Source organism: Odocoileus virginianus, chromosome 2, assembly GCF_023699985.2.
Source record: "Odocoileus virginianus isolate 20LAN1187 ecotype Illinois chromosome 2, Ovbor_1.2, whole genome shotgun sequence".
Classification (NCBI taxonomy): Eukaryota; Metazoa; Chordata; class Mammalia; order Artiodactyla; family Cervidae; genus Odocoileus; species Odocoileus virginianus.
Window position 1 is genome coordinate 1,498,545 of NC_069675.1, and position 23,729 is coordinate 1,522,273.

At 44.1% G+C, this 23,729-nt stretch overlaps 1 protein-coding gene across 2 annotated transcripts in view; it reads right to left on the minus strand.

The window, feature by feature from the left end:
• The window catches only part of ACOXL (acyl-CoA oxidase like), a 319,722-nt gene that overhangs the window by 137,621 nt on the left and 158,372 nt on the right, over positions 1–23,729 (minus strand). For both annotated transcript variants that reach the window (XM_070474015.1, XM_070474021.1), the window contains exon 11: positions 11,935–12,088. In XM_070474015.1, the coding sequence (XP_070330116.1) occupies positions 11,935–12,088 (154 nt within the window). The remainder of the gene's footprint in view (positions 1–11,934; positions 12,089–23,729) is intronic.

Below are 23,729 nucleotides of genomic sequence, written 5' to 3' on the forward strand. Positions count from 1 at the left end.
ACAGTCTGTAAATAATTAAGCATCACTAAAACAAAAAAATAAATAAATAAAAATCACTTTGATGCATATCAAACTGATAAAGAGAAATACTCAGAAGCTGAACTCAATAAGAAAGCATGACACCTAAATGGGTAGCAGGTAATGAGACCAAGTGAGAAGTTATATGTAAAGAAATATGTATAATAGCTAGGATATGGAAGCAACATAGATGTCCATCCACAGATGAATGGATAAAGAAGTTGTGGTACATATATACAATGGAACATTACTCAGCCATAAAAAGGAATGCATTTGAGTCAGTTCTAATAAGGTGGATAAACGTAAAGCCTATTATACAGAGTGAAGTAAGTCAGAAAGAGAAGAACAAATGTTGTACATTAATGCACATATGTGAAATCCAGAAGAATGGTGCTGGTGAGTCTGTGTGCAGGGCAGCAACGGAGATGCAGGCATAGAGAACAGACTTGTGGACATGGGATGGGGGAAGCAGAGGGTGGGATGAATGGAGAGAGCAGCATGGAAGCACACACACGGCCATATGTCAGCCAGCCAGCCAGGGGCGGTTTGCTGTCTGACTCAGGAGCTCAGACTGGGGCTCTGTGACGACCTAGCAGGGTGGGATGGGGTGGGAGGGGGGAGGGAGGGTCACGAGGGAGGGGATGTATGTGTGCCTATCACTGACTCATACTGATGTATGGCAGAAACCAAGAGAATACTGTAAAGCAATTACCCTCCAATTAAAAATAAATAAAAAATTTAAAAAGAAAGGTCAAACAATAAAATAGACACCTGTATAAACACAGTTCTCTGGGAAAACAATGTCTATTTAAGTGAGAAAACACCACTGCTCACTCAAGAAGATAAGGAGGAAATTTGCTAGTCTCAGCTCTGGCTGTGGGTGGAGAGAGAGAAGCATCTCTGCTTAGAATTCTGACCCTGGCCTGCATTCATATGACTCTAGGGCCAGAATCCATACTCTCCATGAGGCCCTCAAAGCTACAAAGACAAAGACAAAGCTACAAACCAGTTCAAGCGGGTTGTGGTCTCCAGCCCTCTGGCAGAGATAAATGCAGATCCCTTCTGCCTGGAAAGAACTACCAAGATAAAGCTCCAAAATTCCAGCATCACAAAATGCAAGAGTAAGAAAAGGACAATCAGAAGAGATAGACAACAACAGAATCCAAACTGCAGCGCGAGCAGATATTAGCTACTACACCAAGAAAGATAATACAAGAATACAAAGAGACAATATTGAAAATGACAATGGCCTAGGACTTCACCGGTGGTCCAGTGGCTAAGACTCTGTGCTGCCAGCACAGGGGGGCCAGGTTCCATCCCTGGTCAGGAAACTAGATCCCACATGCCACAACTAAGACCTGGCACAGCCCGATAAAGAAATAAACAAATAAAAAATAAATATTCAAAATAACACAGTGGCCTAAAACTGTCCATAATTGTCAAGAGACACAAATATACATATTCAGCAAATACAAATGACCCCAAATAAGAAAAATAAGGTAACAACTTCACAGTTAGATACATTACAGTGAAACCATAGATCATCAAAAAATAAAACAAATATCTTTAAAGAAGCAAAGAGAAAGGAAAAATTATAATTAGATACACAACTGATTCCTCAGCAACAAGAGAATCCAGAATAACAGTAAAAACTTCAAATGCTGAGAGAAAAGAACTGTCACCCATGAATTCTGTCCTTAACAGTGCTTAACCTTTCAAGGCTGAGAATGAAATAAAGACATATTTAGACAAAGAGAATTAGGTTTACTGCCACAGGCCCACACTATTCTGAAGAAAGTACTCCAAGGAAAATGACAAAAGAAATGCAAGGAATTGTGAGCAAAGAAATTGGTTTAAAAAAAAAAAGTGGTAGTTCTAGAGAAATCCTGATAATAATAAATATGATAGTTAACGCTTGGGATTGAAAAACATACTACTGAAGTAATGGACAAGGATGCTATAGAACGTGGGAGCTGATGATTAGTGAAAGCAATTAAAGCTCTCATGTTGTTGGGAGAGTGGAAAAATGAAGATTAATTTTAGACTTTGTGTGTTAAAGTACATACTCCAGCTGCTACAGCGACCACAAAAGGAATACAAGGGGGACTTTCCTGGCAGTCCAGTGGTTAAGATTCCATGCTTCCAATGCAAAGGGGCAGGTTCAGTCCCTGTTTCCCTGACCAGGGACGGTAGGGTAAAAAAAAAGAACATAGCAGAATGGAAACTAGAAGAGAAGAATTGGAAGGTTCGGATGAGGGGGGGGGAATAACAATAAATCTGAAAGAAAGTATGAAACCCAAACAAACAGAGGTAAGACACAGCAAAATAGAAAGCAAAGAGTAAGATAGAAGAAATGAACTCAGATACACCAGCAATGAAAACAAACTAAACAGATAAAAATTTAGACTAAACAGATAAAAATGAGGTTGTCAGAGTAAACAAAATCTAAAAACCAGATAAGTGTTGTTTATAAGAAACATAAAGGCAACACATGAACACAGAAAGGCTAAGTAAAAGCATCGAACACAGAAAGACCAACCAAACAGAAGCTGTTACCCTCAAATTAAAACTGGCCAAAATACATTTTAAGGCATTAGTAAAGCTAAAGAGAGGCACTGCAAGAAACTGAAGATTAAATTCACTAGGAAAATAGGACAATTCTAAATCTGTAAACATCTAATAGCGCAACTTCACAACTTCAAAAGAATGATACCAAAATTGGCAGGAACACAAGGAGACACCAACAAACCCACCACCAACAATGGAAGATTTCAGTCCACTCAATCACTGATAGATCAGACAGATCAAAACCTCAGTAAGAATAGGGGATATTAGAATAATACCACTAATCAGCTTGACTGATTTACCTCATTCAGGAATGCATCTTCCTTTGAGACCACATGGAAACTGGCCATATTCTAGATCACAAAGTAGCTCATAATAAATTTGTATACCTATGGCTGATTCATGTTGAGGTTTGACAGAAAACAACAAATTTCTATAAAGCAATTATCCTTCAATATCACACTGGTCATTTTCTCCGTATCACACTGGAATTAAGGGAAAAAGCAATGTAATAATAATTATTATAAGGAAAACAAAATAAGAATCAAAGAGTCATCAAAAAGAAGACAATATGTACAGTGGTTGTACTTTGTAGCCAAGCTGTCTCAGTTTAAATCTTGGTTCTGCCAACTCAGGAGCTCTGTGATCTTGGACAAATTGCTTAAACTCTCTATGTATTCTCATTTTTCACATACATCATATTGGAGTCATAATGGTCCTACTTTGTGAAGATGTTGGGAGGATTACATAAGTTAGTAAGTGTAAAATGTGAAGATTGGTGCCTGGCATATAGTAAGAATTCAACAAAGTTTGGTTGTTAACGTCTTTAAATGCTAGACATTAGGAAATTTAAAAAAAAAACCCATTCAGCCAATTCATGGGTCAAATAAGTCATTATGGACATTAAAACTTAAATGTTTATAATAGAATTGGAGAGATGGCAAAAATTAATGACATAACATGTGTAAGTTAATGAAACAAAAGAAGAGCAGAAAGCAAATAAACCCAAAGGGAGTAGAAGGAAATAAACAATGAAGATAAAAATCAATGACATGGACATCTCAGATACAATCTGGAGATCAACAGAACCAAAACTTTATTATTTGAAGGAAAAAGGAAACAGATCAAGAGATAAAGGAATGGGGAAAACAAACAATATTAGGGTGGCAAACGGAGCATAATTACAGATACAACAGGGATAAAAGATAAGAGGGGATTATGAACTTCATACCAATAAATTTCAAAAAGAAGAAACAGACAAATTAATAAGCAAATATAAATTACCAAAACAGACTCAAGAAGAAACAGAAAACCTGAATGGCTACAACTACTAAAGAAAGAGAATTAATCACTTTAAATGTCTAAGAAAGGAACTATGAGACCCATATGACTTTCCAGGTATTTGTAGGAAGTATGCAAGGAACAGATCATTCCACTTTATGCAAACTCTTTAAAAGAGTAGAAAAAGAAGAAATTCTCCCTCCCCAATTCATTTAATGGGGTTATTATAATGTTGATACCCAAGTTAGTCAAGGGCAGAATAAGGAAAGAACAACACAAGACAATCTCATGATCACAAAAGAAAAAATCCTAAATGAGCACTGGCAGACAGAACCAACAGTGAATTAAAGACACACACACAATCCTGACTAAGTTGTATTCATTCCCAAACCCAAGATTTATTAAACATTAGAAAATACATTAATGTAAATTCACCACAAAAACAGATTAAAGCAGGAAAATGTGTGATTATCTCAGTAAAATAAAGGAATATAATTTCATAAAATTTAGATCCATTCATAATTTTAAAATCAAACCAAACAACTAGCACACACACAAGCACACAAAAGCCTCTATATAAACTAAGGGTAAAACATACCTGCCTTAACATGATAAATAGCCACACCAAATAACATACCAAACACCAACACCAGAATATCCACACCAAATAAAATCCTTAATGGTGAAAAAGTAAGCAAGTCCCCATTAAAGTCAAGAAAAAAATATAAGCGCCCATTATCAACCACTTCTTTAATCACTGCATGGGAAGGCCTGGCCACTTTAATGATATGACAAAGGTATAAATGTAAATAATTGAAAAGAAAGAAACAAGCTATTCATGTTTCATAGGGAATATGATTAAGATCATAGGGAAACACGAAAGAACTACAAACAGCTTTTTAGAATTGTCGGTTTAACAAGGTTGCTGGATATAAGATCAATACACAAACTTCAACTCCATTTCTATACACCAGGCTGAAAGGATTCGTGAGAAAGTATTTTAAAACCTATCATATATATCACAACAGATACCTGCTCAGCTGCTGACCACTGTCTCACTGCCTGTAGCACTGGGGCATCAGCAGGCATGTTCACGCAACGTGGCTCCATCCCCAGCCAAAGATGTCTGGGCTGGGAGGACACCAGCTCCAACTGAGACAGGGATTCAGCACGCGATCTGCAAGGCACCATCTCAGACAGTAGCTGGAAAGGAGATGCTGTAAGTTCCACAGCCAAACGGCACTCACATACGCAGAGGAGCAGGAAGACTGGGCAGACACCAGAGAGGCAAAGGCCAAGACTACGCCCCAAAAAGGAGGAGAAACCAAGGGCAGGGTTGCCTGTACTCTAGGCTCCTTCCCAGTTCCTGGTCCTCACGAGACCTCCTGGACCTCACGAGATGTGATTTCCAGAACACATCTCTCTCTCTCTCTCTCTCTCTCAAGATATAGTCTCCCTTCTTGCTTGAGCAAATTTGTAATGGGTCTCTCTTATTTGCATCTTAATTAATGCAATTAATTAAGATTCTAAAGAATCTTAATTAATTCTTAACAAATTTAGAAGTCAGTCTTGCAAAGCTTCTTTTCCTTTTCTTATTTCCTTGATGTGATGGACTGAATCCTTCTGGAGAGCTGTGAACCATCTCAAGGGAGGGTAAAATGAGAATACGGTAGATTCAAAATTTGGCTAATTGTCCCAGGATGGATTCCAACTCTATCCATTATTCTCTCATATGTTTGGATGTTATCCATTGCATATAAAATTTATAATTGTCTTCTTTACACCCTTAAGAAGTTTGGACTGAGATCTTCAAAGGAACATTGCCAATAAAATGAATTGTCCTTGGGCCATTTTAATAATCTCTCTTTTCTGTATCAGTGATGAGGGTCAGTTTTACTGCCTGCTACTCTCCCAAATCATTTTCTTGACAAGATAAGACCTACTAACATAAGGCACTCACAAATGTGACATGTGAATCTTCTCACTAGGAGATTTTTTTCCCCAGTGGCCAGGGGTTAACAACACAACACAGAGACTTGTTTACAAATTGTGGATTATGTTAAATGAGGGCTAAGTGTAGACCATTGATCAACACAGAACCCAGGGGCCAGAAACAAAGTTGCCATCCCCCTCCCTCGGGGAAAAAAGCAAGGTCCAAAATTAAGGACAAAAGACTAAAATGGGAAGACCTGAATTAGAGTCTGGCATCCAACTTTTAGGGCTTCCCAGGTAACTCAGTGGTAAAGAACCTGCCTGCAACGCAAGAGACATAGAAGATGCAGGTTCAATCCCTGGGTTGGGAAGATCCCCTGGAGGAGGAAATGGCAAACCACGCCAGTATTCTTGCCTGGGGAATTCCATGGACAGAGGAGCCTGGCAGGCTGCAGTCCGTAGGGTCACAAAGAGTTGGACATGGCTGAGCGACTGACAGAGAAATAGCAACCACCTCCAGTCTTCTTTCCTTCATCCATGGGAAACTGTGTAGACAATTATTCCCACTCATAGGACTATTGGAGGATTAAAGAGAGCCACATCTACACAGGTCCCAGCATTTTACCTAGCACGGACTCAAAGAATGTCAGAGTCAGAAACAGAAACCTCTTTCAAAGAATAAGAAACAATTCCTCTGACCTTGGAACAAAGTTCTTTCAAAGTTGAGAAATAACTAATCATCATAAAGTTTTTTTTTTATTGTGCTATCTTTCTAAATCCCTACAATCAGAAAGTGATAGCAGAAATAAGCAGAAACCTAGGTTTTCATCTGGGATTCTTCTTGAAGGCTCTCAATCTGTCCAGAGAACGGGGTCTTTGATCCATGAAATCAACAACTCATTGGTTCCCTAGAAAAATTAGGCTGGGGCTGAGCAAAGGTTCTGGCTGATAAAGCTGTCATGGCAACCACTAAGAAGGCCCTTCTATTGGGGTCAACACTTGGGGCCCAGCCAGTCCTTTCTTAGGAGGTTTGCCAGATACAGTCTTGGATCCTTTCTTAGTATGGGCTGAACATTTTCCACTTTGCTACCCAGTGACTTCATGTCACAGCTTAACTTGCCCCTACCCCACCCATGTATGCATTCCTAGCCAACTGGACCCTTGACCTTCAGAGTTAGAATCCACCACAAGCATCACTAGCTCCTCATGGCCCAGGCACTAGACAAGACTTTCTGTGGCTCTGTTTCTTCTTGTGAAATGAGATGGGGGAGCAAAGTCATCTCTTCCATACTAGATCCAAATCAGGCTGACCTACTTATCTGTTTTGAGAGACACATATCTAGCGGATTGCTGTGAAAAGCTGAACTTTTAAACAAACATCATCTATTGTATTCCAGGAAACAGTAGATCTCCAGCAGCCAGGAGGGACGGAGGACCTCGAATGACTGTCTTTCTTGCAACAGCTTCCCGGCCTGTCTCCCACAGCCTACCTTGTCTGCAGCCCACGTTGCCTCCTAGAAGAGCTTTGATCCTTCTTGTGGCTGGGCACTGGCCCACTAAGCTCTTGAATCTTTTTTTTCTTTTTGGTGGGGGACATGCTGCATAGCATACAGGATCTTAGTTCCCCCACCAGGGATCAAACCTGTGCCTGCTCTAGTGGGAGCATGGAATCTTAACCACTGGACCGCCAGGGAAGTCCCAGAGCTCTTGAATTTTTGAGTCTAGTTTTTTTACCTCTTCTGGCTCTTGTTGGCCACAAGCCCTCTTAACCACCTGCCTTTGGAGACCGGATATCCTCACCGGTCTGCGACACCACAGGAAAGCAGGAATCACATGCAAGAGTCGGCCGCCAGGAGCAGGTTCCCAGCAGAGGCCGGCCAGGCTCCTCTGGGAGTGGACTGAGGGCCCGCGCCTCAGCACAGGGACTTCATGCCACCTCTCTGGGAGTCTCAGAGTTCTGTTTTGGCTATTTCAGGCCTCAGCTGTGTTCCAAGAAACAGTGGATGCCAGATAAATGAGGTGATGGTACGTCTCCTGAGGATCCAGTCTTGGGACGAAGCCTACGGAATAACCAGCAAGCTCAGCCTCACATGGCTTTTTTTTCCCTTTAATTTACAAACACTTGTAACTGTTTCAGTGTCCTCCCGTGCAGTCTTATAGCACTTCTGTCACTGCCCAGCTGGACTGTATCTCTGAACAGCAGACAGCAGCTCCATGTCTAACATGAAAGGAACAGTCGACGCGTGTTTGCTGATAACCTTATCATCATGGTGGGTCAGAGATCTCTCCTGAGACTTTATCCTGCTCCAGTCTTGTCCACATATTTCTTTAGGCTGCTTCGGCCAATTTTCCATAGCTCTCCCATGGAATTCAGGAACACGCTGAGAAAAAATGAGCAGCCGGGGCAGAGATGAGAAGGCTTCCAGGGAGAGGCCCTGATGGGAGTGGCAGGTGGGGGTCAGGGTGCCTAAAATCCTGCAGTGGAGTCTGCTCTTGACCACTGGCCCAGGGATCCGAGGCTGGGTATCTTCCAGCGCTGGAGGGCACAGTTCCAGGCCATGGACATCCAGGTACAGGTAACACTCAAGGGTCAAGGGATACTGTAGAAGCTCCCTGTGAAGAACTCTGCCACGAAGGGTCTCGGTCAGCAGCTGAGCTGCAGCTCTATCCCAGTGGAGTCGGGGTGGGGAGCAGAGTGGGGACCACGCAACCTCTGTAGGCCCCAGACCTGTCTCTGCAGCCCCTGATGCTATAGAGTCAGATTTGCTGAGGAAATACTTGCCTCCAGAGTCCAAGGCTGCTCCCTGAAGAGCCCACCCATGCAGCCTGCACACAGATCAGATGCATCAGGATGGGGTTTAGGGAGGAGCAGAGACAGCTGGGATGCTTCGCTGTAATCACAGCCAGGAAAAAGAAAGACAAGCGTCCTTACTGAGGCCTACCATGCTTCCCAGGTGGCGCTAGTGGTAAAGACTGCCTGCAACAGAGGTGACGTAAGAGACGCTGGTTTGATCCCTGGGTCAGGAAGATACCTTGGAGAAGGAAATGGGAACCCAGTCCAGTATGCTTGCTGGGAAATCTCATGGACAGAAGAGCCTACAGTCCATGGGGCTGCAGAGTCAGACACGACTAAGAACAGTGCAATGCTATGCTGTAGGCTTTAAAAGAGAAGGAACCTGAGACTCCCAGAGGAAAGGCCCAAGGTCACAGCATCCTGACCCTGAGACCCCACCCCTTCCTTGAGGAGCTGCCCCTCCCACCTCCCAGAGTTTTCGCCCCACCAGGCGGCCCCGCAAGGGGTACAAGGAAATCCAGGGCTCTGTTTCCCACTCCTCACTCAGCTGGTAGTAGGAAATTCAATCTGGGTTTGCTTGGATACGGAGAAAAGAGGCCAATGCAAGTCCAATGAAACAGCAACAGTCTGAAGACTTGGTTTACCTGTCAATCCTTGGAAAAGGAAGGTGGGGAGCTAAGGAAGCGAAAGAACTGACTCACATGACTACTCCGAGGGGTGGAGTCTGTTCTCTGAGTTCACATGTGGGCAGGGAAAGGGTTTGCATCACTTCCAAACCAGGCCGGTGGATGCTCAGCTTACACAATGCAGAGCACGTGTGAGCATGAAGCCCCAACCCTCTGGAACATCAAGGCTGTACCAGGAATGGACGGTGCCTCCCCAGCTCCTGGTCCAGCCCCTTCTCGACTTGCTAAGGAGGTTTGGGGTCATGGGAGCACAACCCATCTCACTTCCCTCGGTTATAAACCTCACATCACGTTGTTATGATTTTTGTTTAAACAATTATATATTTTTAATTAATTAATTGGCTGTGCCGAGTCTTAGCTGCAGTGCACGGGATCTTCAGTCTTCCTTCACCATTATAAATTTTTATGCTAATCTTCTTGCTCAACTTAACTCTCACAATTGTTACAAAGGAAAGCTTAGCCTCACTTTATGTATGTGAAAAATGAGTCAAAGAGAAGGCAATAACTTTCCCATAGTGTTACTGGCTTCAAAGTCAGTAAATGTGAATTGAATTATGTTTTGTTTTGTTTCGCATGCAAGACCTCCTTAGACCTATGGGCCACAGAAGAAGTGCTTTTCATTACCATCCCAGCAGCCCCCAGACTCAGCCACACTTCACTCCTGGAGACTTCCTGCCTGCAGAAGATGTAGTGTCTGAAAATGCAGCTTAAAACAGTTAGAAGATGCTCATGCTTTCCTTTCAACAAACATTTGCGCATGTGTTAAGTGGCTTCAGTCGTGTCCGACTCTTTTCGACCCTGTGGACTGTAGCCCGCAAGGTTCCTCTGTCCATGGGATTCTCCAGGCAAGAACACTGGAGTGGGTTGCCATTTCCTCCTCTAGGGGATATTCTCGATCCAGGGATCGAATACACATCTCTTACATCTCCTGCATTGGTAGGCAGGTTCTTTACCACTAGTGCCACCTGGGAAGCCCCTTCAACAAATATTAATGTCTCTACAAATAGTCCTGGGCAAGGTGTTGGTTGGATATGGGGGTGGAGAGGAACAAAACTAGAAAACAGGGTCCCCTCCTGTTTCCGAGGAGCTGCTGGGAAGCAAAGCCACTTGAGGCAGCAGTGCCCAGGATTACAGAGCTGGCATCTGGCATCTTCCCAGCCCTGAAGAGCGGTCTTCCAGGGTCAGCTTCTTTTCCATAGTATGGTGGGTGGCGGGGTCATTTCTGCACAGCGGGTGATGCTGGACAGTGAAGGAGGGATGACCAGGCAGGACCACTGGAAGGGCGGAACCACTGGAAGCAGGGGACTCACGACACATCAGGCCACTACAAGCCATCGCCCCCGGCTGACTCAGAGGACCCTGACTCCTGACCCCGCTGCACCCCGGCTCCAGCTGTCACTTTATTCTCCTCCTCCTTCTTTTCTGATGGAGCCTGACACCGTCCCCCCTGGAAAAGCATGTCCTCCACCACCACCATCGCAGATACAGGTGCAAGCCTGATTAACCAAGGATTCACCACTCGCCCATCTTTACTCAGTCACTGCAGGGAGGTGACAGGCCAGCTCTCACACCCATCCACAGAGTCTACATGGGACAAACCTCAGGCTGTGCCTGAGGGCCCAGTCCCTCCTTGCCCCTCCATGGACCCGGCACCGATGCTCTGGGCTCTCCAGAAACTCAACCTCCCCCTTTACTTTCTGCAGCAGCCCTTGATCTCCTCTTGACCTCTTCTCACTGCGGCTAGAATGCTTCAACGGCCCCTTCAGGTTCAGAGCTGCTCTTTTTAGGCAAATATTCAGCCAAGTTCTAGATGGAATTGAAGCTCAAGGCCCAAGCGGGGCTCCCTCCTCCCCCCATCCTCCCGCAGCCCCTGCTTCTGGCCCACATGACGATGAGGCAGGGTGGTCCACAGGCATCGCCCACATAGGACTGTCATCTGGGGCTGAACTCAGATGCCACCAGAGCTGATGTCCACAGCCATGCCATGCTACCAAGTCACAGGTTCAAAACCGCACATCCCCCCCCGTCCTGCCCTCCGAGACCCCACTTGGGTCCCGTTTCTCACCAGCTCTGGGCTCCTGCAGGTGCCTCCACTCTCAGGGTCCTACAGGGAGAGGCCATAGATCCAGCTGTTCTGAGTCCTCTCGACTCTCCGAAGAGTCACGTTAGGGTTTCTCATACCTCACTGCACAGTCCAGTCTGAGGCCAGGGCTGGGGACACTCCCAACATGCCCTAAGCACTGGGCCTGTCCCCATCTGCCTCATTCCCAGGGCAGAAACCCGTGGGGTCATTCCTGCATTCTCCCCAGGGGACTGAAACGCTGGAGCTGAGCTTAGATCATCTGGCCCCTGTTGGCCCTTTCCTATACTGTCCACAAGCCACCACCACCGAGTTCCATGACAGGTACTGAGGGCCTCCACGGACCCAGCATTTTACAGGCATGGTCTGCATCTGTCTGGTGGCATCAGAGAAGACGGACATGCACAAATGGCAAGGCTAAGGGGTGCACCCAGAGTCACAAGGGCAGATGGGAATTTCACCTGGTTCCAAAGCCCACTGGCCACACGGTCCTCCCCCAACCATGCTGCATGTAACCTGTAACCTGTAACCATGGAGACTCTGCCGGACCGCGGCCCGAGGGGTCAGAGGGTGCTCACCATGCCTCCGGTGCATTCGCGACAGTCCTGCAGGCAGCTGACGTTCTCCCAGGTGCTGTAGGCCTTCAGCCCTGCCACCAGCGCCTGCAGCGGGCGACTGCTGACGAGCTCCTTCCCACGGAAGATGTCCTCATCCAGAAGGGTGCCGGCATACCTGCAAGACAAGCGGAGACCGGTGACAGGCGCAGTGGTGTCCCCAGTACATGCGCTCATCAGGGGTGTGGGTCTCACAATTTCTTTGGGTTTTGGTGTTGGGATGCTCCTAAAATTAGTTTTCCCTTTTCTGAAAGAATTTGTGTAAAATAAGTATGTCTCCTTTTCTTAAGTATTTAACTTCACAAGTGATGTCAAAGCTCTTCAGGTTTTCTACTTCTTTTCGTGTCACTTTTGGTACTACGCATCTTTAAGAAATTTGTCTATTTCATATATGCTCTCAAATGTATTGGCATTACATTAACATCACATGAACAATAATAGTATTTAATTTTATCCTTTCAATGTCTATGGGATCTATAGTAAAGTCCTCTCTTTTATTCTAGATACTGGTAACTTGTGTCTTTTTCTCTGCATCATTCTAGAAAGATGGTACCAATGACCCTACATGCAGGGCAGCGAAGGAGACATAAAGAACAGACTTTTAGACTCAGTGGGAGCAGGCGAGGGTGGGGTGATTTAAAGGTCTTTCAATTTTATTTATTTATTGAAATAAAAATAGTTCTTGGCTTGTTTATTCTCTATTGTTTGACCATTTCTTATTTCATTTTTATTATTTGTGCTTACTTTGGGTTTCACTTGTTCACCTTTTCATAGTTTCTTAAAATAAAAATTTATTCCAGTGGTTTCAGACCTTTCTTTTCTGTTGTAAGCATCTAAAGGAATACATTTTCCTCTGAGTACTATTTTAGTTGCATACCACAAATTTTGATATGCTGTGTTTCATCTCCATTCAAAATATTTTCTAATTTCCCTGTGATTTCTACTTTGATCTATGAACGATTATGTGATTTGGTTTCCTTGTATGTAAGGATTATTCCAGATATTTTTCTGTTATTAATTTTAGCTTAATTTCATTCTAACCAGAGATCACACTTTGTATTGTATCAGCCATTCTAAATCTACATGGTCTGTCTTGATACATGTTCTATGTGCGCTTGAGTGGGTATTCTGCTCATGTCCAATACTGTGATTAACAAATGTCATTAAGTTTGTTAATAATGCTCTTCATATGATTTATAGCATCACTGATCTTCTGTCTATTTCATCAATTACCCAGAGAGAAGGACTGATGTCTACAACTATACTTTAGGATTTGTTCATTTTTCCTTTCAGTGCTTTCCACTTTTGCTTCATGTATTCTGATGCCATTTTGTGGAATCCATACACATTTAGATTGTTACATCTTCTTGATGAGTAGACTCCTTAATCATCATGAAGCGATCTTCTTTACCTCTGGTAATGTTCCTTTTTATGAAGTCTACTTGATCCAATATTAGTAAATCCACTCCAGCTCTTTTATGGTTAATGTTTGCAGGTGTAAATTTTTATTCTCATACTTTTAACCTATTTGTCTTTAATTTTAAGTGAATTTCTTGTAGAAAGCATATAGTTCAGTCTTAACTTATCATGTCTGACGATCTGAAAATAGGAGTGTTTAAATCATTTAACTCAATGTAACTATTAACCTGACAATTTAAAACTGCTACCTCACAAGTTCTTCCCTGTTTATCCCATATGTTCTTTTCCCTCTGCTCCAGTCTTCTTTTGATTAACTGAATCATCTATTTCAGTGTTAGATTTTAAACTGTTACTCATTTTTTCAGCAATTTTTCTATAGCCTAAAACATTCTACTTTAACTTATGACAGTTTTCCCTCAAATAGTGTTATATCCCTTCAAGGATAATGTAATAATACAATATATAATTCCTTTTCATTCTCCCATCTGTTATGTCACTGCTGAGACAAAAATATGTTCTATATATGTTACAAACTTCATTGCTATTTTTGCTTTAAACAAACAGTTTCCTTTTTTCTTTATCAACGTTACTGAGGATTAATTTACTCCCAACAGATTGAGTTATTCAAAGTGCACCATTTAAAGAGTTTTGACAACTCTATATACCCATGAGAATATCACCACAATCAACCTACAGAATGCTTTCTAAAGAATGCCTCATCCCTTTTTGCAGTCCATCTCCTCCTCCTCCTCCCATCTCTGGACAACCACCAACCAGCTCTTTGTTAGTATGGATTAGTTTGCATTTTACATAAATGGTGTTATACAGTGTATGTCCTGTCTTGCTTTTTCAGTCAGCATATTGTCATGAGATTCATCCATCCATCCATACTGTACCATGTATTAGTAGCTGTTTCTTTTTATTGCTGACCAGAATTCCATTCTATGCAATGCATATATTACATTTCATTTATGCATTCACTTGATGAACATTTTCATTTCTTCCAGTTTGGAGCCACAACAAGTGAAGCTGCTAAGAAAATTCATGTAAAAATCTTAGAGGAGACATATGTCTTTATTTCTCTTGAGTAAACATGTAGGAGTGAAATGACTGGGTCATATGGAAGACGTATTTTTAACTTTTTAAGAAACTGCCAAACAAGCTTCCAAAGTGGCTCTGCAACTTTACATTCCCACTAGCAGTGCAGGGAAATCCTAATTGTTCCAGCCAACAAGCCATCTTCACAGTCCTTTTCATTTTAGTCATCCTAATGGATATGTCATCACTTTCCCGCCAAGAAGCAATAGTCTTCTGATTTCATGGCTGCATTCACCATCTGCAATGATTTTAGAGCCCAAGAAGAGGACATGTGTCACCACTTCCACCTTTTCCCCTTCTATGTGCCATGCAGTAATGGGGCTGGATGCCATGATCTTAATTTCTTTAATATTTAGTCTTAAACTGGCCCTTTCACTCTCCTCCTTCACACTCATCAAGAGGCTCTTTGGTTTCTCTTCACTTTCTGCCATTGGAGTAGTATCATATGCATAGCTGAGGTCGTTGATGTTTCTCTTGCCTATCTTGATTCCAGCTTGTAACTCATCCAGCCTGGCATTTCTCATGATGTGCTCAGCATATAGGTTAAACAAACAGGGTGACAGTAGACAGCCCTGTTACAATTTTGAAACTTTCTCAATTTTGAACCAGCCAGTTGTTCCATATAGGGTTCTAACTGTTGCTTCTTGACCCACATGCAGGTTTCTCAGGAGACCGGTAGGATGGTCTGGTATTCCCATCTCTCTGAGAGCTTTCCACAGTGTGTCATGATCTACACAGTCAAAGGCTTTAGCATAGTCAATGAAACAGAGATAGATGTTTTTCTTAAATTCCCTCGCTTTCTCTAGAATCCAGTGATTGTTGGTAACCTGATCTCTAGTTTTTCTTCCATTTCTAAACCCAGCTTGGACATTTGGAAGTTCTTGGTTCGTATAATGCTGAAGCCTAGCATGCAAGATTTTAAGCATGACCTTATTAGCGTGGGAGATGAGTACAACTATCTGATGGTTAGCACATTCTTTGGTACTACCCTTCTTGAGAATTGGGACGAGGATAGACCTTTTCCAGTCTTGTGGCCACTTCTGGGTCTTCCAGATGGAAGACAGATGGCTGACATAATGAATGCAAAACCTTGATACAATAATCCTTTAGGGATTTGAATAGTTCTGGAATTTCATCACATCCATTAGCATTATTAACAGCTTTATTAACAGCAGATGACACACCTAGACAGTGTGTTGAAAAGCAGAGACATATAGTCAAGGCTATGGTTTTCCCAGTGGCCACGTACAGTTGTGAGAGCTGGAAGCCAAAGAACTGATGACTTTGAACTGTGGTGCTGAAGAAGACTCCTGAAATTCCCTTGGACAGCAAGGAGATCAAACCAGTCAATCTTAAGGGAGATAAATCCTGAATAGTCACTGGAAGGACTGATGATGAAGCTGAAGCTCCAGTATTTTGGTTATCTGATGTGAACAGACAATTCATTGGAAAAGTCCCTGATGCTGGGAAAGATTGAGGGCAGAAGGAGAAGAGGGCGTCAGAGGATGAGATGGCTAGACAGCATCACCAATGAACTCATCAAACATGAACTCAAACACGAATATGTTTGATGAGTTCATCAAACATGAACTCGGGCAAACTCTGGGAGATGGTGAGGGACACGGAAGCCTGGCATGCTGCAGTCCATGGGATTGCAAAATGTCAGACATGACTGGGCGACTGAACAACAACAAACGGATATGCAATGATAATCCTCATGTTTTAAATTTGCATTTCTTGGATAACTAATGATCACAAAACTTTTTTATGGTATATTGTCTGAGCATATCTTTTCACTGGGCTTCCCAGGTGACTCAGTGGTAAGCAACGCAGGAGATGCAGGTTTGATTCTGGGTCGGGAAGATCCCCTGAAGAAGGAAATGTCTACCCACTCCAGTACTCTTGCCTGGAGAATCCCATGGACAGAGGAGCCTGGTGGGCTACAGTCCATGGGGTCATAGAGAGTCAGACACGACTGAGCGACTAACACTTTGTGTGTGAGTGCATTAGTGTTGCATTCGTTTCTACTCTACAGCAAAGTGAATCAGCTATATATATAAATGCATCCCCTTTTCTGAGGGATTTCCTTCCATCTCGGTCACCACAGAACATTGAGTAGAGTTCCCTGTGCTATACAGTTGATTCTCACTAGTCCAAGTTTGATCCCTGGGTCGACATGATTCCCTGGAAAAGGGAATGGCAACCCACTCCGATATTCTTGCCCAGGCAATCCCACGGACAGAGGAGCCGGGCGGGCTACAGTCCGTGGGGTTACAAAGAGTCAAACACAACTAAGTGACTGAGCACACCATATTTCCTTATAAGTAATGTGCACGTCAGTGCCCAGAGGAAGTGAACAGCATTCCAAATCTATGCTCGAGTACAGTCACCCATGCCCTGGGCTGGGGCTGCAAGGTAATGACTCTCAGAGAAGCTCAGGACTGGCCATTTAAAAAGTGTACCCGATTCACCTCTGAAGAATTCACAGAAGAATTGTACAAAAAAATCTTCATGACCCAGATAATCACGATGGTGTGATCACTCACCTAGAGCCAGACATCCTGGAATGTGAAGTCAAGTGGGCCTTAGGAAGCATCACTATGAACAAAGCTAGTGGAGGTGATGGAATTCCAGTTGAGCTATTTCAAATCCTAAAAGATGATGCTGTGCTGCACTCAATATGCCAGCAAATTTGGAGAACTCAACAGTGGCCACAGGACTGGAAAAGGTCAGTTTTCATTACAATCCCTAAGAAAGGCAATCCCAAAGAATGCTCAAACTACCGCCCAATTGCACTCATCTCACACACTAGCAAAGTAATGCTCAAAATTCTCCAAGCCAGGCTTCAGCAATATGTGAACCATGAACTTCTAGATGTTCAAGCTGGTTTTAGAAAAGGCAGAGGAACCAGAGACCAAGTTGCCAACAACCGCTAGATCATATAAAAAGCAAGAGAGTTCAAAAAAACCATCTATTTCTGCTTTATTGCCTATGCCAAAGCCTTCAACTATGTGGATCACAATAAACTGTGGAAAATTCTGAAAGAGATGGGAATACCAGGCCACCGACCTGCCTCTTGAGAAATGTGTATGCAGGTCAGGAAGCAACAGTTAGAACTGGACATGGAACAACAGACTGGTTCCAAATAGGAAAAGGAGTATGTCAAGGCTGTATATTGTCACCCTGTTTATTTAACTTATATGCAGAATACATTATGAGAAATGCTGGGCTGGAAGAAGCACAAGCTGGAATCAAGATTGCTGGGAGAAATATCAATAACCTCAGATATGCAGATGACACCACCCTTATGGCAGAAAGCAAAGAAGAACTAAAGAGCCTCTTGATGAAACTGAAAGAGGAGAGTGAAAAAGTTGTCTTAAAGCTCAACATTCAGAAAACTAAGATCATGGCATCCGGTCCCATCACTTCATGGCAAATAGATGGGGAAGCAGTGGAAACAGTGGCTGACTTTATTTTTTGGGGCTCCAAAATCACTGCAGATGGTGACTGCAGCCATGAAATTAAAAGATGCTTACTCCTTGGAAGGAAAGTTATGACTAACATAGACAGCTAATTTAAAAGCAGAGACACTACTTTGTCAACAAAGGTCCATCTAGTCAAGGCTATGGCTTTTCCAGTGGTCATGTGACAGTTGGACTATAAAGAAAGCTGAGTGCCAAAGAATTGATACTTTTGAACTGTGGTGTTGGAGAAGACTCTTGAGAGTCCCTTGGACTGCAAGAAGATCCAACCAGTCCATCCTAAAGGAGATCAGTCCTGAGTGTTCATTGGAAGGACTGATGTTGAAGCCAAAACTGCAATACTTTGACAACCTGATGCAAAGAGCTGACTCACTGGAAAACACCCTGACGCTGGGAAAGATTGAGGGCAGGAGGAGAAGGGGACGACAGAGGATGAGATGGTTGGATGGCATCAGTGACTCAATGGACATGAGTTTGGGTGAACTCTGGGAGTTGGTGATCGGCAGGGAGCCTGGCATGTCCTGGTTCATGGGGTCACAAAGAGTCGGACAGGACTGAGCAACTGGACTGAACTGGACTGAACTGAGTGGCACTTATCCATTGTCAGACTCTCACATCTACTTGCCAAGGAGCTCTGAGAAACCCTTCTGTGTTCAGGACATATAAGAGTCCAAGGGGCACATGTCTTAAGAAAGTCTGATATAAGAAACTTGGAGGGGCCCAGAAGATAAATTAGGGAATAGAGATTCTGGCAAAAACATTCCACATCTCCAAACCTGTTTATTTAACAGGTAATGTCCCTAGAAACATGAAGTATTTGTTTACAGGTTACGTCCACTTGAAGAGTTAGAACCCACCATCGAGCAAGACTCATGAGAACTGCAGATTGAGCATCTCTAAAACTGTTAAGTCAGCAAGAGGGCAGGGTTCCATTTACAAAAATCTGTGTTACATAAGAATAAACAAGACATTCTGGCAATAAGATTTCAAGATTGTATTAAAAACACAGTTCAGTAGTATCATAAACAGTCCTATATATGTTATATAATATACTATATGTAGTATTTGATTTATAGTTATAGATAGTCTTCATTTGGTGGAGGAACTCTAAGAAGCTTAACTTCCCTGAAACTCCATTTTTTGAAAAGGACAGAAATATGGTGAGTTTCTTTTTTAAAAAAAATATTTATTTCTTTATTTGGCTGTGTCGGGTCTTAGTTGTGGCATGCAGGATCTTTAGTTGTGGCAAGTGGGATCTAGTTCCCTGACCAGAGATGGAACCGGGACCCCTGCATTGGAAGAACAGAGTCTTAGCCACTGGACCTCCAGGAATGCTCCCTTTGGTGAATTTCTGAGACTATGAAGTATCATTCCATCCATTCATTCATTCAAAAATATTAATAAAATCTTACTTTATGCCAGGCACAGTTTTAGGTAGGTGCTATGGAGACATCCATTAAAAAGAAACAGAGAAACTTGGTCAGTTGTCACAGACATTAAATGAGTTTACTCCATGTAAAAATCTTAGGACAGTGCCTGATACATGACAGGCAATTGAATATGTGTCAAGCTACCATCTTAATTTTATCTTTACAGGTCTTGGGCAAAATGAGAAGGCCTGGATCCAGTCCAAGACAGAAGCATTGGACTTCCTTGGTGATCCAGTGCTTAAGACTCCGCCTCCCAAATCAGTGGGTGTGGGTTCAATCACTGGTTGGGGAGATAAGATCCCACATGCCTCACAGCACTAATACTGAAACACAAATAGAAGGAATATTATTAAAAAATTTTGAAAAAACAAGTGATCCACGTTAAAAAAAAAAAAAAAGGACAGCAGCACAGCGGTGAAGCGGTCCCTCCTGGCCTGGAACCTGCCTGGACTGCTGAGCTGCCCATGTGGGCTGGAAGAAATGACAGGAGAGGCAAACCTAAGATACTCCTATTGCCTGGCACTTCATACACACTGAGATTTTTAAGAAGTTGTCAGAGACATTCTAAGCTAGGAAATTCATTTTTGTGGCAAACCCCACTAGATGATTCCAAGGAGAAACTTCAACAACCAACTGCTCTGGCCAACTAGCCCTGGATGCCATCCTCACAATGTATAACTTCTGCTTCAAAAACCATCAAAATATTTAAAGGAAAAGCTCCAAACAGCCTCACAGCCAAAAGTGATGTAATCACACAAGGTAATTTCATTCAGTTGAGTTGAAGTACCCCATGCAGAAAGTCAGGCGACTCTTAGATGTGGTGATGCCAAATTAGGGATCCACAATTCCTATGCTCAAAGAATTCGTGATGGTAAACCACGAGTCGCAGTGCAATGAGTAAAGGAGGCCTATACTGCTCCAAGAGGCCTATAAAGCCCTCCTTATTTCAGGAGAGCGGGAGCAATTACAGATTTGATTTTCTTGGGCTCTAAAATCACTGTGGATAGCAACTGCAACCATGAAATTAAAAGGTGCTTGCTCTTTGAAAGGAAAGTTATGACAAACCTAGATAGCATCTTAAAAAGCAGAGATATCACTTTGCCAACAGAAAGGTAAGTATAGTCAAAGCTATGGATTTTCCAGTAGTCACGTATGAATGTGAGAGTTGGATCATAAGGAAGGCTGAGTGCCGAAGAACTGATGCTTTTGAACTGTGGTGCTAGAGAAGACTCTTGAGAATCCCTTGAATAACAAGGAGATCCAACCAGTCAATCCTAAAGGAGATCAACCCTGAACATTCATTGGAAGGATGGACGCTGAAGTTCCAATACTTTGGCCACCTGATGCCAAGAGCCAACTCATTGGAAAAGACCCTGATGCTGAGAAAGATTGAGGGCAAGAGGAGAAGGGGACAACAGAGGATGAGATGGTGAGATAGCACCAAGAACTCAATGGACAGGAATCTGAGCAAACTGCAGGAGGAGTCTGTCCTCAGTGGAGGACAGAGGAGCCTGGCGTGCTGCAGTCCACGGGGTCTCAAAGAGTCAGACATGACTTAGCGACTGAACAACAACAAATTCCAGGAGCGGCTCAGGGAAGAAGGTGAGCTATGGCAGATGACAACCTTAACTGTGTCTTGAAGGATGATTATGAGCTACCAGGTGATGGGAGGCAAAGATGTGAGAGGTGAGTGGTGGGGTGAGGGGGGAGGCTGCCTGTAAGAAAGGCTGAAGCAGCAAATAGGTTGATCCAGGCCTGGGTGAAGGACTGAAGAGGTGACAGGTGGGTCGGGGGTCTTAGGGGCCAGCCGGTGGAGGTACTCCAGGGGCCACATGAGGAGCAAGCTTCTTCCAGTGCAGAAGATAGAGAGCCCGTGGGAGTGCCCCAGCAGGCAGGTAAGAATTCAGATTTCATCTCAGGTATGGAGCTTGTGGAGAATGGATTTGACCAGAGCCAGGCTGGATGTGGGGGGCACAGAGGCAAGAGACGGAACTGGCAAGATGCTGGAGACGGTGAGCTTTAAGTGATTTCACAGTAGAAGGAAAAGTCACCAGAATGTGATAACTGGCAGGATGGGTGTGGAAAGTTTGAGATGTCTTGGGGGTAATGGCCACACAGCAACTAACAGTTATGGGGCATGTATTCCCACCAGATGCCTCCCTTGGTGGCTCAGCAGTAAAGAACCTGCCTGCCAATGCAGGAGACACGGGTTCAGTTCCTAAGTTGGGAAGAGCCCCTGGAGGAGGGCAGGGCAACTCACTCCATTAATCTTGTCTGGGAAATCCCATGGACAGAGGAGTCTGGTGGGCTACAGTCCATGGGGTCTCAAAGAGTCAGACATGACTTAGCGACTAAACAACAGAAACATTCCCATCACAATCGCTAATTACTGTCATAGTGAGTGAGAACACAGAGGTTCAGTAAGACCCAGACGCCAGGAGCCCATAGGCACAGCCCTGAGCCAGGATGCATGGAAGACACTGGAGCCCCAGCATGGGAAGGGGCCCCACCGAGGACAGTAAGTGACCCGAGGATGGGCAAGCACAGGCACAGGGAAGCGGGCCACCCCGGGAAGGCTGTGACGGTTCTGCTGGCTCTCAAGTCCTCAGGCCTAGAGAGGGACCTGCCACACATGCAGGGAGGAGGGGAGAGGAGGGAGGAAGACCCGGCAGGCTCCTCAGGGGGCCCCCATCACCTGGAACAGACACCCCCTTTGAGCCAGCCCCCTCCCTATTGAGTCGGCTCTGCCCGGCAGCTGAGCAGCCAGGTGGGAGACGGGTCCTGCCTCTTCTAGAGCAAGCAGGTACCAAAGGACATCTGGTTCTGTCCCCTCCTTGTCAAGGGCAAGAGGACATGAGTGGAGTGGGCTGGGGGGCGGGGGGCTTGCTAAGGCCCAAGCAGACCCACCCCATCTCCAGACTTGCAGAGGCAATGGGCAAGGAGAAGCGTTTGGGAACCAGATCCGCTTACCAAACCACTACTGTCAAAGCCCAGACGAAGCAGCAAAGCTCCATGTGGCAGGGACCACGTCTGACTCCAGCAGGACTGCCAGAGTCAACAAAGAGAAACAGAGCACGCCCAGGAAAATCTGAATTTCAGATAAACAGGGCTTAATCTTTAGTTTAAGTGCACACTGTCTGTTGCAGTCACCGGGACACACTGGGACTACAGAATCGTGTGCTGGCTACCTGAAACTCAGAGTTAACTGGGAGGCTGTAGTTTACCTGGCAGCCCTACTAGCAAGGTACCGTGACTGCTGAAGACACGGATACACGTGACGTGCCCTGCAAGAAGCTGTCCCATTTCACTTCCATGAGCTGCATTTTACTGGGACGTGAAGCTCTGACTCTTTCCGCTTTTGTTACATTAGATGGGAAGAGAGGCAGGGCTGCTGAGCCTGGCTGGTGGGGTGTTTTCCCTGATGACCTAACTCCAGCCACAAACACCCAAAGGTCTGGACTCTCACAAGTGTTTCTCTACACTTGAATGGAACACAATGCATTGAACAAACATCTAACCCATCCAACTTCAGGTTACCCAGACCCTGAAACTGAAGTCAGTTGACTGTTAGAACTGTGCCCACAGGAACTGGAAGAAGGAACATGTAACCAAGTTTTGATAACCTTAGTTTTTAAAAAGTGGGGTGTTTGGGGAGCCTTCCCTAATGGTCCAGTGGCTAAGACTTCCTGCCCACAATGCAGGGGACTCAGGTTCAATCCCTTATCAGGGAGGTAGATTCTTAACTGGTGGCCCAGTGGTAAAGAATCCACCTGCCAATGCAGGAGATGTGGGTTCGATTCCTGGGTCAGGAAGATCCCTTGGAGGAGGAAATGGCAACCCATTCTAGTGTTCTTGTCTGGAAAATCCCATGGACAGAGGAGCCTGGGAGGTTACAATCCCTGGGGTCTCAAAGAGTCAGACATGACTGAGCACGCATGCACATACACCCTGCAGCCTGGTGCAGGCAAATTTTAAAAATAATTTTTTTAAAAAGTAGGGTGTTGGGGAAAGGTACTTAGCATTAAATTTTGTCATGTAACAACCAACTGAATTAAACTATTTCCTTACCAGGAGGAAGAGAGGCAATAGGGTCGGTAAATGACAGAGAAATAGGGAAGTCAGACTTCGTCACAGAAACGTCACCATCTTTTCAGCATTGTTTTAAAACACAGACAATCTCTTGGCACAGTTGCGGCACTCGGTCCCGGGGATTCCTTTAACCAGATTTTCAGTGGGTCAGCCTCCTGCCGCTATTGGGGGACAGAGAGAAGGAAAACAAGGGCGGGCAACAGAGCCATGCTGAGGACACTGAACTAGACCAGAGGCCACT